Source organism: Pristis pectinata, chromosome 7, assembly GCF_009764475.1.
Source record: "Pristis pectinata isolate sPriPec2 chromosome 7, sPriPec2.1.pri, whole genome shotgun sequence".
NCBI lineage: Eukaryota > Metazoa > Chordata > Chondrichthyes > Rhinopristiformes > Pristidae > Pristis > Pristis pectinata.
The window spans coordinates 36,219,542-36,234,452 of record NC_067411.1 but is presented as its reverse complement, the minus strand read 5'-3'; the positions used below and the strand labels follow the sequence as shown (position 1 = coordinate 36,234,452).

Here is a 14,911-nt window from a genome sequence, read left to right as displayed (position 1 = left end):
TTAAAAGACTCAATTGAGTTAGTCAGGCATGATTTGATTAACATATCCATGATGGCTATTATTTATTAAACATGTTTTTCAAAGGGACAACTTACTTTATCTTGAATTAGTGTCTTTGATAGGTTCTTCCCAACAATAAGCTGTCTGACATGTGTTTACTCATCTTGCCTTATTCAGGGATGCAGGGTTTCTAATTCTGTGGTATCATTACCCCTATCTAAAGAGGTTTAAATAGAGTTTCCACAATCTCTCAGAAATCTAGTATCCCTTCAATCTGGACCAATTGACATTTCTATTTTGAGTGCTACCAATAATATAAATACCTCCACTTCATCTGTTCTCATGCTGTCAATTTCTCCACTGCATCTTTTCTTATCATGACATTGGCAACAACGTTCTAGTTTTGTAAAATCAGGTCTAAACTATTCATCTAATATTTCAATTCACTACTTCACTCCCAGCCTTTCACTACCCTTTTACCATTATATGCTTGTCAAAAATTTAGATTATTTTATAATCGTCCAATTTAAGTCTTTTTTTTTCAGTTCTCCTCTGTACTTGCTGCATACGGCTTTGTCTTCAGCTCTACTAGGAGCTTGGCATCGATCATTAGCATTTACCATTTCATTTTAATCTATAGTACCTGTAGCACAGCAGAAATTTTGGGTTTTTCTTTATCCATTGTTGGAAATGGTCAAGTGCGTTTGTTTGCTCTTTGAGGGCCTCCAAATGCTTGCTTATGGTTTTATCAATCAACCTTTATTTGCAGTCCCACTGGATCCCTTTTCAAACTCCCTGAAAGTATTTGCATTTTTGATTATTGCTATTTCCATAAATGAGCCAAACCTAATATTCCAATAGATAAAGCAGGAAGTCTGGTTTTACCAGTATTTAGATGACAGTATTCCAATGGAAAATGTTCAGACAGGGAGATTTCAGTATTGATATGCATTGCAACTTGGGCAAAATCATGGCATGAGCACAAATTGCTTATTACAACCCCACTTGCAACTTCTCCCTATTCGCCTCCAAAAGCAATATAAAAGATCTTTACTTTCTGGACCTTACACATTCTGTTCTTTCTATCTTGCTTTGATAACCATGCATTGTTCAGATTTAGATTTAATTTAGCTTTCTAATGTCTGCACTGTTTTCTTATCGTATGGAAATTCTTGTCCTGCTTTGAATAAGCTCAAGGAAATACTTATTTCATTCTGAACTTTAGTGTGGAGCTGTGGCGTGAGCCAGGAAAATCCTTGGGAATTAGCATTGTTGGTGGAAGAGGAATGGGTAGTCGACTGAGTAACGGAGAGGTCATGAGAGGAATATTTATTAAACATATTCTGGAGGACAGCCCAGCTGGAAGAAATGGAACATTAAAAACTGGAGACAGGATTGTCGAGGTATGCGTTTTGTATCCATGAATTAAAATATATGCCTCCATTATATTCATATAATTTGCTGTTTCAAAATGTATTCCAGTATTGTTGAAATTTAAGTACATGTAATGGAGATCTATCGGGTACACTAGCTGAGAATTAAGACTAATATATGACCCCAAGATTTTAGAAGATAAATGTCAATGGAAATAATGAAATGCATTGATTCCAATATTCAGAAAGTTCTACCAAAAAAATATAAAAGCCTAAAATCTGTGAGTGTTCTGGATGGGGAAAGTAATTAGTAACTGAAAAGTGACTATACTGTGAGGTGCACGCCAAAAAATTGTGAATTCAATGAACTGGACTTCGTATTGCTGATTATTTTGATTAGTATTGAATGTGAAAACTTCTCACTTCTTTCTGTCTAAGTTAACCAAGGCAGATTCAGAATTCTCCAGACCAATTGTTGAAACTAATTATTTGGTTAATTTCCTGAATGAAACTGTATGTACCGAGCTCAAACTCAATTACTTTCAAGATTTGTCTTCTTTAGACATCTTATTAATACACTCAATTTCCCATGATGTTGCTTTTTTATATATATAGTTTGCCTTTGACAAATAGAACTGATGCAAGTTTTGAGGGGTACGTAATATCAGCTGATTTATTGTTTCTAACTGCTATCTGATACCTAGTGAAATCCTAAGAAAATAAATTCATGCTCAGCAGCAACATCCCCTCTCTTTCCCATGGTTGCTTAGCTAGTCACCGTTTGACACTATATTCCCATATGTGTTGAGGTAGTAGAAGCTACCGACCATGTAGAATTGTAGGTAATCATGAGTTAGTTGCTTGAAAGAGAATACTTGGGGGAGAAATTAAGCCTAAATCGAAAGCATGAAACCTGTCATTAAATAGTGAATTATTTTCATGGGATCTATGATGTTCTGTAAGTTGTAGTGTAGAACTTATTTTTAAATTTATTGTCACGTATTTTTGCAGGTAGATGCAGTTGACTTGCGTGATGCAAGTCATGAACAGGCAGTTGAAGCTATTCGGAAAGCAGGCAATCCTGTGGTGTTTTTGGTGCAGAGTTTAATAACCAGACCTCGGGTATGTAAATTATAAAGCATGGGAGGAGATAGGAGAAGTACTTTGCAATAAATTTAATAATCAAAGCTGGACTCTAATAGCAGGTAGACAGGAGAGGTTACTTTCTCCTGTCACATTTTAAGATGCTCATTTGCTCAATCTATTTTTCCTTTAAACTTTATTCCTGTATATTAGTATGCCTCTCAGCTGATTACTTCTTGCTAATCAAACAGGATTACGAGTGAACTAAATACCCAGGAGAACACGCATTGTGCTTTTATGTCTAACGTTCTATTTTAGTATCTCTGCTCTCCTGTTAAAATTGCCCCACACAAAATAACCTTTTTGACATCTGTACCTAATATTTTTTTGCCTGCAAAATCTAAAATTGCATTTTCTCAAACAATTAGAATAACAATAAACCTTGCAGTTGCCTTCTGGTTTGGGCCCATTTTAGTTTAGTTTCTGACCTCCTCTTCCCTCTAAAGTTAAAATTGGGCATAGGGTTTGTTGGATAGGGTTTAACCACAAGGAACTATATTACATTGGAGGACATGTAGCAGGTACAATTTCAATTGTCAATGCTGAAAGTGTTGTGGAGAGTATAGAGATTTTATGTAAACTGCATGAATTGACCTGTTTTCTAACTCTTAAGGTACAACAATTTTAAGCAAAGAATTAACTACAATAAAAATTAAATTTGAAACTACAGTTTTGTAGAATAGTTACCACAGGGACAGATTAAGTATCTGAGCAGATTGAAAGGTTTCATAGGTGACAAATAATAACATCTTTAATTCTTTAAATATGTTTTTTTCCCTTAATCTTGGATGCAAATCATTGTTATTTGCTTTATTATATAATTGTGTGATTGAAGTAGATTTTGCATCAGAGTTTTTATTTGTTCAGCATTTAACTTAATTATCCTATTTATCAGTATAAATATTAGAGCCAATATAGAAAGTTATTGCCAGTAAATTTTGTAAATGCAGCAACCTAGCTTCATCTTGTTGAGGACTGCACTGAGAAGCCTCAAACAGTGCTAATGCTAGAAGTTAATAATCTGAGATACACAGAAAAGCTTAACAGCAAAGTATAAGGAAAAACTTTGATTGTATCTTTGAGAATATTCTGTAGTTTCGTTGCTAGTACACTTTGATCATTTTTGGAGTCATTCAGGGTTGCATGAATTGATCCATTGGCTGACAGAATAACTTAGAGTAGTGAATTAAATGTTATTCCCTGGAACCAAGGTTTGTTTCTCTTCGTTTTGAATACCATCAATCAGATCATGTTTTACTTCAACCATTTTATCTGAAATATCTATTGTAAATGACAAAATGTAAATTAGCACAAATGTGGAAATTGACACCTTTAAATGTCAGAACTATTGTGACAGAATTGTAAATGATACATTAAGCAATTTAACCTTGTATTAATATTTTTGTTGACTGCTTCATTTTTTTGCTCTATCTTTACATTTTGCTCCATTTCACCGTTTTCCTTCATAGCCAGATTTTTAATAATTGTTGATCATTATTTGCTCCGAGCAGTCAGAAATGAATCTCTACCAACCCATCCTCCCTTGATTCATCCAAGATAAAAGCATCATTCTGGGAGTGATAGTAAAGTTCTTTGAAAATCATTGATTCCATTGTTTAAAAGCAGTGTGACCTGGTTATTTTGTTTCATTATCCTAAAACTAAACAAATATGAATTAAACATCAACTCTGAATTTCTCAGAACTATTTCATATTCCCAATGTATTTTTGAAGATCAGTTTTAGAAATATAATGTGACCAGTTAGCTCAGTGGTTCCACATTCATGTCAAATGTTCTTTTTTGGTTTGGGAAGCTGCTTTCTTTAGAAATGCTTGTGTGTTGTGGCATTCAGATTATTGTGAAACTTCATACATTAGGACTTGTCATTTTAATGAGTAGTAACTTATGTTGATGAAATCAGACATGAATTAATTCTGTAATAAATCTTGACATAGTACAATTATTGAAATAATATTAGTCCAATGCAGCAATTTAGCCAGTAATTTGCATAACAAGTCATTTAAAATATTTAGGTGTAAAATCAATAAACTGTCTTGGAATGTTATGAGGAATGGAGATGACCTGAAGTAGATAGTGATGAACTCTTTTATGCCTTTTACACTAAGAAACATGCATACCTTTATGAACACACAAAGCATGTAATAATATTTGAATGCCCAAATCAGATTGAAGCTGGTTTTGATAAGATTATCAGTTTTAGAATTCAAAGCACTGTCTGCATTTAGGTGACATTCAAATGCTGATCACATTTTCAACTTTCTAAATGTAGTATTTCATTTTTCATTATTGTATTTTAATTTCCATAAAAAATCAGCTTAAAAATTGTACTGGATAAACTACATGTAACTAGATAGTTCATTCAGATTTTATTATTAGAATTTAGAGCTAGTTGTAATAAGTTTTGGAATAAAGACTAGATGAAATCCAAAAATGCCTTTATTATGTAGTGAATCACTACTAAGATGGTAGTTTTTTATTCCATCATCACATGATCTAAGTTGATACAAGCACAGCAATCTTTTACAGAGTTATAAAATCCAGATACAACTCAGGAAAACATATAATCTAAGTAAAAACAAAATTCAGTTTATGATGACTTTTCTCTATCTCTATGTGAGGGCAGTTTGTATGATTTCTAAAACATTCTTGGCATTAATTAAAGCCATTTCTGAGGAATTAAATGCAGTACGAAATATTGGTTCCAGGTTTGGATTAGGTGAGAGATCTGATTTGTGAATTTAATCCTAAAATACATGTATATTTTCTGACCTGGCTCATAGTTGTAGTGGTTATGTAATTCAATGGGAAGTTCTTTCTGAAAGTAATGTAGGTCAGAACAACATAACAGGAATCCCTTATCCTCTGATCTTAGTATGTGGAATGTGTGATTGCTGAATTCATTCTTATTCTTGCTGGATAATGCTGGTTTTGATCTTGAGGTATTTGGGTTTTTTTATTTTTTGTGAGTCTTTGTTGTAGATTATGACTTTACTTTTGTCTTGGTTTCAGAAACAACCTTTGTCTTTCCTGCAGTCTAACCCTTTGCCTGAATCAAGCAACAAGAGCGGCAGTACTAACCCATTTGCTGACTCTTTTCAGACCCGCGTTAGACAGGTTGGATGATGCTTGCGTGTTCTTTTTTCTGTCTAAGAAACTTTTTGATTGGTGTGTTTGCTTTTATGTAATTACTCTAAAATTTTAATTATTAGCTTTTTAAAGTAAAAGTTAGATTTTGTGTTTTGCTATGTATTACTGTTATAACATAACTTTTATCAGTATTCTATCCCAGTTGTGAACATCATATATTCTTTCAAAAATAACGTGGTAAAAACTTCAAGCTTGTGATGGAGGAATTAGTTTTTATAATAGTTTGAAGTCCAGTCCATTCATTTTTTGGGAGCTTTTGTTCAGGAGCATTCCAGGCTTTTGTGTTGGAAGTATAGCATCTCAGCTAACAATGATTATCTTGTGTAAACTGAGTTTGGGCTGCCTTAACTGGGTTCCTAGAGGAAATAAGTCACAGTTGTAAACTTATTACTGAAATATTACTTGTATGAGAGAGAGAGAGGGGCGGGTGGGGGGGGGGGTAAAGAAATTTTCCTCTGTTAACTATATGGAACTACATCAATGATCATGAACGCAAGAAAATATCCTGTCTTCTTTAATTACAAAAGAGAAGTATTACATTAAAGATTCTACTCTGTCTGTTGTTAGGAATAAATGAAAGTACTGAATGCAGAAAACCGAAGTCTGAACATTGTACAAAATTAAATAGCAAATTATGGATATTCTTCTGTGGTAGTTGATCCAGATGGTTGGTGCAAGGAACTTGAACCTTAATTTGACTCATTGATCCAATGTTGTTGATTTTAGGATAGGGAACAAAAGGCAGAATTTTCCTTTTTCTTACAAAAATACAACTAGCACAGAGTTTTTGTATATGGGGAGTCTAAAGGATTATGTTTCACCTTCTCCAGAAAGGAAAAATGAGACAATAGAGCCTAGATTTGAAAGTAGGTAAATAATTTTCATGCATGTGTAGGCCATCGATGATATAGAAAGTTGGTGGAAGCTAATAGTATTGATTCATTCAATGCAAAATGTATACGTTTATACTGGAAAATAATACTCTGGATTACAGTGTGTGACTAATTTAAGATGATCCATGTGCTAAATGCAGTGGGCTTGGGAAGAAAAGTTCATTTGGACCTATAGTTCCCAAAGCTTTCCTCCAAATTTTCCCTGCCAATGTTTGGATCTGACATAGACAAATTGATAGAGGCTGTTATGTTAAGTCAACAATTCTATTATCAATGTAATAGATAACTATCAGAATTATAAAAATTTAATTAGACCTCAGACTTCATTTACCCATCACTATGTTCCTATCCTGTTCCCATCATTTAATGTTACAGATTTATTTATGAATTGTGAATTGTGTGAAATAATAAAATTGGAGATCATCTTGTTTCCTTAAAGAGGAACAGAGGTAAGCCACTCAGCCCCTTAACTATACTGCCACTTGGTTAGATCACAGCTAATATGAACATCAATGCCATTTTCCTGTCTTTGATCAAATAGAATACATATAAAAATTTACCCACTTCGATTGTGATTTCCAATACCCAACATTACCAGTCTTTCAGGGAAAGAGCTCCAGATTTCCATTACCTTACGACAGAAACTCTTAAAATAATTTTAGTATTATTCACTCTGGTTGCAAAATTTTCTCACAAGGAAATTGTTTCTCTTTATCTACCTGTAGATTTTGAATCCTTTTAAACAGCTAATTAAATGGCCCATTAACTTCCCATATTTTTGGGAATCCAAAGGAAGTTTAGTGAGGTTGATCCCATTATCTAAACTGTGATAACAATTTGGTAAATTATACTGAAGTCTGTCAAGGCTAGTATTTTTTTTCTGAAATTTGGTGCTCAAAACAGCGTGCAGAGTCCAAATAGGATCAGACCTGCAGTCTATTCAACTGAGCACAATACTTTTGAATTCCAAACCCTTTTAAATAAAGAGCCAATATTCCATTGTCCAAATTGATTACTCTTTGTTCCCATGCATAAAACCTTAGTGATTTGTGTTTATGGGTACCTACTTGCCTTAGCTTCTTCACAGCTCTTAAGCTCTTGCTGTTCAGAAAATATTCTGATTTTCCTTGCCTTTCAATAACTGTGGATTCCAAAATTGAAATCCGTGCATTTGTCTTGCTCTCACTTAACTTGTCTTTGTCATTTATACCTTCCCATTCACAAAACTTAACATCCTTTGAATTTAGTATCATCTGAAAACATTGTACAACTGTGTTTGTACATTCAGGATATTGGTGTAAATGATGAAAATTTGAAGCTCAGTGGTCATATTTTCCCCCTATACCTTGATAATTTCTTTCCACTTTTATTGCAATCATTGACTCACAGCTGATTTAAGGTGTCAGTGTTTTTTTTAATATCTGACCCACATGACCATTACTTATAAGTGAGCCTTCAGAACTTTGTGCTATTCTTTAATAATAGCAAATCTCACCTCACAGGTCTGCTAGATTCCTGACTGACTATTTACGCCCCTCAAATAAACTGAGTTGCTCTGAATTTGTAACTAAAATCCATTTACTCAGTATTGAATGACTGAACTGTGAAACTTTTGATCCAAGTGGTTTAGCTACTAATTCAGTTAGCTCTCTGAATCATTGAAGAAACATTCTTTCCTTAATATTAAATTATTTTTGGTATCCATGACATTAATTACTCATTAAAATTATTTCCATATTACTATATCAAATGTAGAATAATGTATAATGTGTCAGAGTGAAAGCAGTCTGAAGTACAGAAAGATTGTTTTCCTCACTATTTCTAGATCCTCCACTTTTTCTGAGTTGCCCAGTATCGTACAGGGTGATCCACAGTTCAGAAGATTGAAGTCATGGTCCCTGGCTTCATCTACAAATTCTGTTCCCTACTGATCCCATTGGTAGAATGACTTAAATACTCAGTTTCACATAGTGCTATTTTGATGGGCTCATTATGAATATTCCTTTTCTAATAGCATCTATGCATTTTAATAGACTTGTATGACTTCAAATGATGAGAAGGCCTTCTGTCAAGTGCCCTATTTTATGATCAAAAATCCATTTTCTGAAAGTAAGTTCAAGGTTAGTGAATCACCTTGATGTGGTCTTAATTCCTATCGACAGAGCAATGACCTGCTGGATAAGTTAAAACTGTTTAAGTAAACTGCAATTTCAGTAATTATTATTCAATTTCACTTCTTCCTTGATAATTTAATGATAAGTCACCAGTAACCATTTGACGATGAGGAGTTTTGCCTCTCATCAAACATCTGTTTGTTTTATTGTCTTAGGTTTCTGCATATCAAGCTAGGACTTTTCCACGCCCTTTCCCAACTAACTCATTTGCAATCAATCCATTTAAGGTTTGTCTTATACCGCTAGGTTTTTGGATAGCTATTCTGTGCTCTAATTTACATGTGAATGTGATTGTTAAAGATAATGTGGAAAATTGAAATAAAATAGGTGTGCTGCTCCGGGTGGAAAACTTCCGTGTTTACACAATTAACACATTATGAATGTTCAGATTCCTACTTCAATTCTGGAAAGTTAGCTACAATTATTTTCAGTTGTATTGAGAATGATATCAAAGAATGGAAAATTATACTTAGTTTCCCATCCACTGGATTGGGAATATTACAAAGTGCATGGCTGAACCGTACTTCGCAAGGGAGGTCACAAATTTGCCACCTGGTTAGTTTTGATCTTTAGCAGCACAAAGAAGCTGAAGGAACTCAGCAGGTCAGGCAGCATCTATGGAGGGAAATAGACATTCAATGTTTCGGGTTGAGACATCCTTCATTGGGACTGGAAAGAGGGGAGATGGCTGGTATAAAAAGGTGGGGGGAAGGGGTGGAGCAAGAGCTGGCAGGTGATAGGTGGATCCAGGTGAGGGGGATGATAGGCAGGTGAGGGTGGGAGGAGATTCGGAATAATGCAAGAAACTGGGCGGTGATAGGCAGAAGTGACAAAGGGCTGAAGAAGATGGAATATGATAGGAGAGGACAGTGGACCATGGAATAAAGGGAAGGTGATGGGAGGAATGTGTGGGTGATGGGCAGGTGGGAGAGAGGAAAGAAAGGGTGATGGGGGCCAGTGGGATCAGGAAAAAAAAGGGGGGAAGGGACAGAGGGGAGTGGTTACCAGAAGTTAGAGAAATCAATGTTCATGCCATCAGGTTGGACACTACCAAGGCAAAGTTTTAACCTTTGCTAGAGTGGAAGAAGGTTGCAGTTTTAGAAATCTTGAAGAATGAAAATATTGAACAGATCCTCTTCCTGATTTACTACCCTATGAGATTCAGCAAAGGTGTGTGAATGAAGTAACTGCAATTCTCCTTAGCTAATGATTGGATTTGGCTTAGCAATGGTGTCTCCCACTGGCCAATGACCGACAAGCTTACACAGTTTTGCTCAAAAAAGAATAAGAACTGAAGTCCTGGCCCAATAAAGAGTTAACACTTTGAACAGAGAAAATTGGAGGAACAAACTTGTAAAATATCTTCAATGCTTTCTACTAGTATTGCACCTTTTAAATTCCTGACTTATCCAGTAAATGTGGCATATCGCTTTGAAGTGAATTTTTAAATGCCCCGTTTAATCTTATCGTACAAATAAAAATGTTGATCTCCAGACTGGCGCTAAAACAAATTTTGGATCTTGTTCTTTTTAAAAAGGAACTACTGGTAGGTTTGTTCCCACTATTGATTATTACAGTAAGAAAAATGTATTGGATTTTCCAATTGGAGTTACCAGAAGACTCTGCCTTGTGAATTTCAGGTCAGGCTTGAATTGCGCATCTTTAACATGGCATACTGAGAAATTATTACGGAATATTAAACAACATTCAAGAGGCATATTTAAATGCTGGTGCAACTCTGCCCCTTTTCCTATTCACAACAGGTCTTTAACCAAGTTCAGTAAAATCCAATTAATTATTATACCCTTGCATCAATCCATAGTTTGTGTCCTTGATATCTCATATTATACAGTTCATGTGTGAATGGAGCCTGAATAAATGAAAGGTTAGGTGACTGACTTTCTCCAGTTAAGTTTATCCAAATTTTGGTGGAAAATGTCCTTGATACAGAATTAAAATCTTTCCTCACTTCCCCCCAAATATATTCTGCCAGGGAGAATTTAGAAATCTGCTTGTAATATTTTTAAATAAGAGAGGGAACATTTGATATCTCATGTTGCACACACAAAAATCAGATTTCATTTACTCTACCTTTGCTGTAAAGAGTTTGAAATGGCCACTTGGAGAATAATTACTGGAAGCCAAGCAGTGGGAGACAGACATGAGATTTTTGCAAGAGTTGTCTGAAAATTAGAGTCATAGGGTTGTACAGCACAGAAAGTGGGCCCTTCGGCTCACCATGTCCATGCCAGCCCTTTTTGTTCATCTATACTAATCCCATTTGGCCGTATTAGGCCCCTATCCTTGTATTGCCTCGCCTATTTAAGTGAATGTCTAAATGCCTCTTAGATGTAGTAATTCTATCTGATTCCAAACATGTCCTCTGGCAGCAGATCCCAAGTTATCAACCACCCTCTGTGTGGGGGGGGGGGAAGCTTGCCCCTCAGGTCCTCTTTAAAACTCCCTCCTCTCACCTTAAACCTATGCCCAGTTGTTTTTGATACCCCTATCATGGGAAAAAGATTTTGGCTATCTCCCCTATCTATGCCTCTCGTAATCTAATATACTGTACTTTTATCAGGTCACTCTTCAGCTTCTCTGCTGCAAGGAAAACAAGCCCAGCCTATCCAATCTCTCCCCATTACTAAAGTCCTCCAATCCAGGCAACATCCTGGTAAATCTCCTCTGCACTCTCTAGCACAATCTCATCCTTCCTATAGTGTGGTGACCAGAACTGCACACAATATGCCAGGTGTTTTGTAAAGTTGCAACATAATGTCCCAGCTTTTATATTTTGTGTCTCTGCCTATGAAAGCAAGCATACCGTATGCCTTCTTCATCACCTCATCTACCTGTGTTGCCACTTTCAGGGAACTGTGGTTTTAGAACTCAAGATCTCTCTGTTCATCAACCTACCATTTATTGTACATGTCCTACCACCATTTGACCTCCCAAAAATGCTTCACCTCATGTGGATTAAATTCCATCTGTCAGTAATTTGCCCAACTTTCCATCTGATCTATGTCATGCTCTATCCTAGACAACCATCCTCACTGTCCACAACGTCACCAATTTTCATGTCATCACAGATTTACTAATCATACCTACTAATCGTGGTTCAATCCCAGGTGAGATTATCATCAATGCAAAATATTTGTCTTCCTTGTCTAAGGTTCAATTAGAACGGTGTTTTCACATTTGCCTTTCTCATCAACAAGAGGAACTGAGATTCGTCGTTATCATAACTGGAATTACATTGATATATCCCTTCTAAATGCCAGTATCAGACAGGAAACTACCAATTGGACCTTTCACCAAGGATTCATTTCCAAGAACCATTTCAGAACTACGTAACATATATGCTGCTCCCTCTTTGAAGATTAAAGCTCAGTGATGTATCTGCAGTATTTTTGCTAAAAAAAAAAACGAACTGATGCAAGGTTATCAGTTTTCTCTCTGTTTTTGTACTTAAAAAGAAGTAGTACATTAGTTCTAATATTCTATTAATCTACAGAATTTTGGAAGTTTATGACTTCCCACCTCTTTTAGAACATAGGTAGGGTGGTCCAGTCTGTTTCCATGGGATATTTTCAGGTATTAGTCCCTCAAGGTATCTAGTACTTTTTTTTGATGTTAATTACATTTAAGTTCTTCGCTGTTATTATGCCTTTGTTCTCCACTACTTATGAGTGTCCTTTGCAGTGAAGATACAAAATAGCTTTATATTTCTCCAGCCTTTGCCTCTAAAAGTGCTCACATTTATTATATTGCTCTCCTCTTCATATTTGAAGTGACTGATGAAGGCTCCTGTACTTGGATAGACAGGACCATACATCGAGCAAAGTGTGTGCAACTAGACATGCACTGTCACTACTTTGAGTGAATAAGCAAAACAGAAAAAAAAGAGGATTTGTGTTTGGGGTCGTGTTCTTTATACAATGCAAACACAGACTTATTTCTTCTTATACATAGTGATTGCCATATCTGGTCCAGTAGGAAAGCCTAGTAGATGTGCACTCACTTTCCCTGCACATATAAATGATCTTGCAAGTAAGGACAACTATAGCTCAGTAGAACTCTCACTTCCAGTAGTGTCCTAGTTCAAGACCTAATCCAGAGACTCTAGACACACATTCCTGTGCAGTTTTGAGGTAACACTGCACTGTCAGAAATGCTGCCCATCAGAAGGGCATTTAAATTGCGGCCTGTCAGCTCTCCCTCAAATGGTCTTAAAAGATCACATGGAAGCATTATTATGAAGAACTGGGGAGTATCCCTCAGACGCCATCAATAAAGCACATTAATCATGGGACCTTGCTTTCCATTATTGACAGCTCTTTTTTCCTGCTTAACAATGGCTACATTTCAATAAGTACTTCATCTGTAGTAAAGCATGCACTGAAGTGGAAAAATATGCCATATGAATGCAACTCTTTTACTTTTTTTCCTTATCCCATTGTGTAATTTAGAATATGATAATGGTGTTCCATCACTTGAACCAGCTTATGAGTTTGAAGACTGTTATGTTACTTGTTCTTATCCTGAAATTATAACAGAATTCAGATCTTATAATGTATGTCTTTCTGAGAGTAGTCTAAAATGTATGTGTGGTTCATCCCTGTATCTTAGAGAGTTTTGTTTCATAATTCTGCTATTGTTCTTTAAATATTTGGCCAATTACACATTTTCTTTCATAACAAATTTAAGGCCACCTAAGTCAAGTTTATAGTCATATCCACAAATACACGCATGCACAGGTGCAATAAAAAAACTTATTTGCAGCAGCATCACAGGCACATAGTATCATATAAGCAGCATTCACAAGAAAAACATAAATTATAGCCAATTTTTACGAAAAAGAACACAACTATAACAAAATAGTCTATTTTAGTGCAAAGTAATCAAAGTGGTCATAGTGCTGGTAAACTGTAGTGATTACAGTTGTGTCGGTGGGTTCAATAACTGAATGAATACCATGTTGCTAAATCTTTTTTTTAACTCATCATGTTGCAAGAAAAGTTCAAATTCATTGTGCTTCCTTGTTCTTAATGTAGTTTCTCATGACTCTTGTGCCAGCGCCACAGAACAATTAAAAAATGGAAATAATTCAGCCAATCAGGGAGTACCCGAGAGATGTTACAGGTCAATGACCTTGCATGAAAGTTGGAAAAACTTAGAGATTCAACAGGTTTTGACATTCAGAAAGGCAGGAGACAAGGAAGGAACACAAGTCAAAGTCTTAGACAGGATGGAAGTTTGGAGTGATTAAATAATAAAAAGCAACGTGGATGGTAATGGGGGAAATAATAAAATCATGACTAAAAACTACTTTCCAAAACAATGGCAGCAATGGTTAGAACCTGAAGTTGCTGAACATCATGTGGGCAGAAGGCTGTGAAGTATTTGAACATGTTGTTCCTTGAGGTTGCATTGAAATTCAGCGAAACACTGAGGGAGGCCATATGCAGTGAACTCAGAATGAGAGGAGGGCACAGAATATCGTTGAAATAAATGTCAGTCTTGCCGGCAATTCATGTCCTCAGAATAATTAATTAAAAAGAACAAATGAGCAGCAAAGGGACAGTGTTTGTGAATCAGAAGTGTTCATAAAACAATCATCCCTATTTATTTGCAACACATGCAAAATGCCTGATGTAAAGGATACTGCATTAAGAGCAGCAAACAGCCATTAAGGTGCAGATGGAGGTATATCACATCAACTAATAAGTGAAATAGAAAAATTAAGATGACTGTTGTCATACCAGCAGTTTCCAATGAAACTGTAGTGGGTGGGAAATTGAAGGGAAGGTGCTAGATCACTCCTGCCACATGCAGCTCTCCTGTTCTTAAGCAGTGAAGCTGAAGAGTGTTAGTGAACATCATTGCAATGTGTTTTGATGCTGTGCCTTTCACGGTTGAATAGAAGGCAATGCATGCATGCTGTGGGATGTGGACCTGTATTGGAAGTACTGGGAAGCATTTGAGGATTTGGAAGGGATAAGAATATTAGGTCCTGGTGATAAGTACAGTGTTGCATGGAGCAACATATGATGCTTTTGGGATATGAAAATTAACTATGACACTCCACCGGGAGTCATTGAGCACCCTCCAACACTCTCTCTCTGAATCAGGAGAACCTCATGTTGATCTTGACAGCTGA

General features: G+C 35.8%; 1 protein-coding gene across 10 annotated transcripts in view; it reads left to right on the top strand.

The window, feature by feature from the left end:
- LOC127572484 (multiple PDZ domain protein) overlaps window positions 1-14,911 on the top strand; it is a 295,812-nt gene that overhangs the window by 227,611 nt on the left and 53,290 nt on the right. For 6 of the 10 annotated variants that reach the window (XM_052019821.1, XM_052019820.1, XM_052019825.1 and 3 more), the window contains 4 exons: window positions 1,226-1,403; window positions 2,385-2,495; window positions 5,547-5,651; window positions 8,907-8,978. In XM_052019821.1, the coding sequence (XP_051875781.1) occupies window positions 1,226-1,403; window positions 2,385-2,495; window positions 5,547-5,651; window positions 8,907-8,978 (466 nt within the window). The remainder of the gene's footprint in view (window positions 1-1,225; window positions 1,404-2,384; window positions 2,496-5,546; window positions 5,652-8,906; window positions 8,979-14,911) is intronic. The other 4 variants (XM_052019828.1, XM_052019827.1, XM_052019826.1 and 1 more) reach the window with 3 other exon arrangements.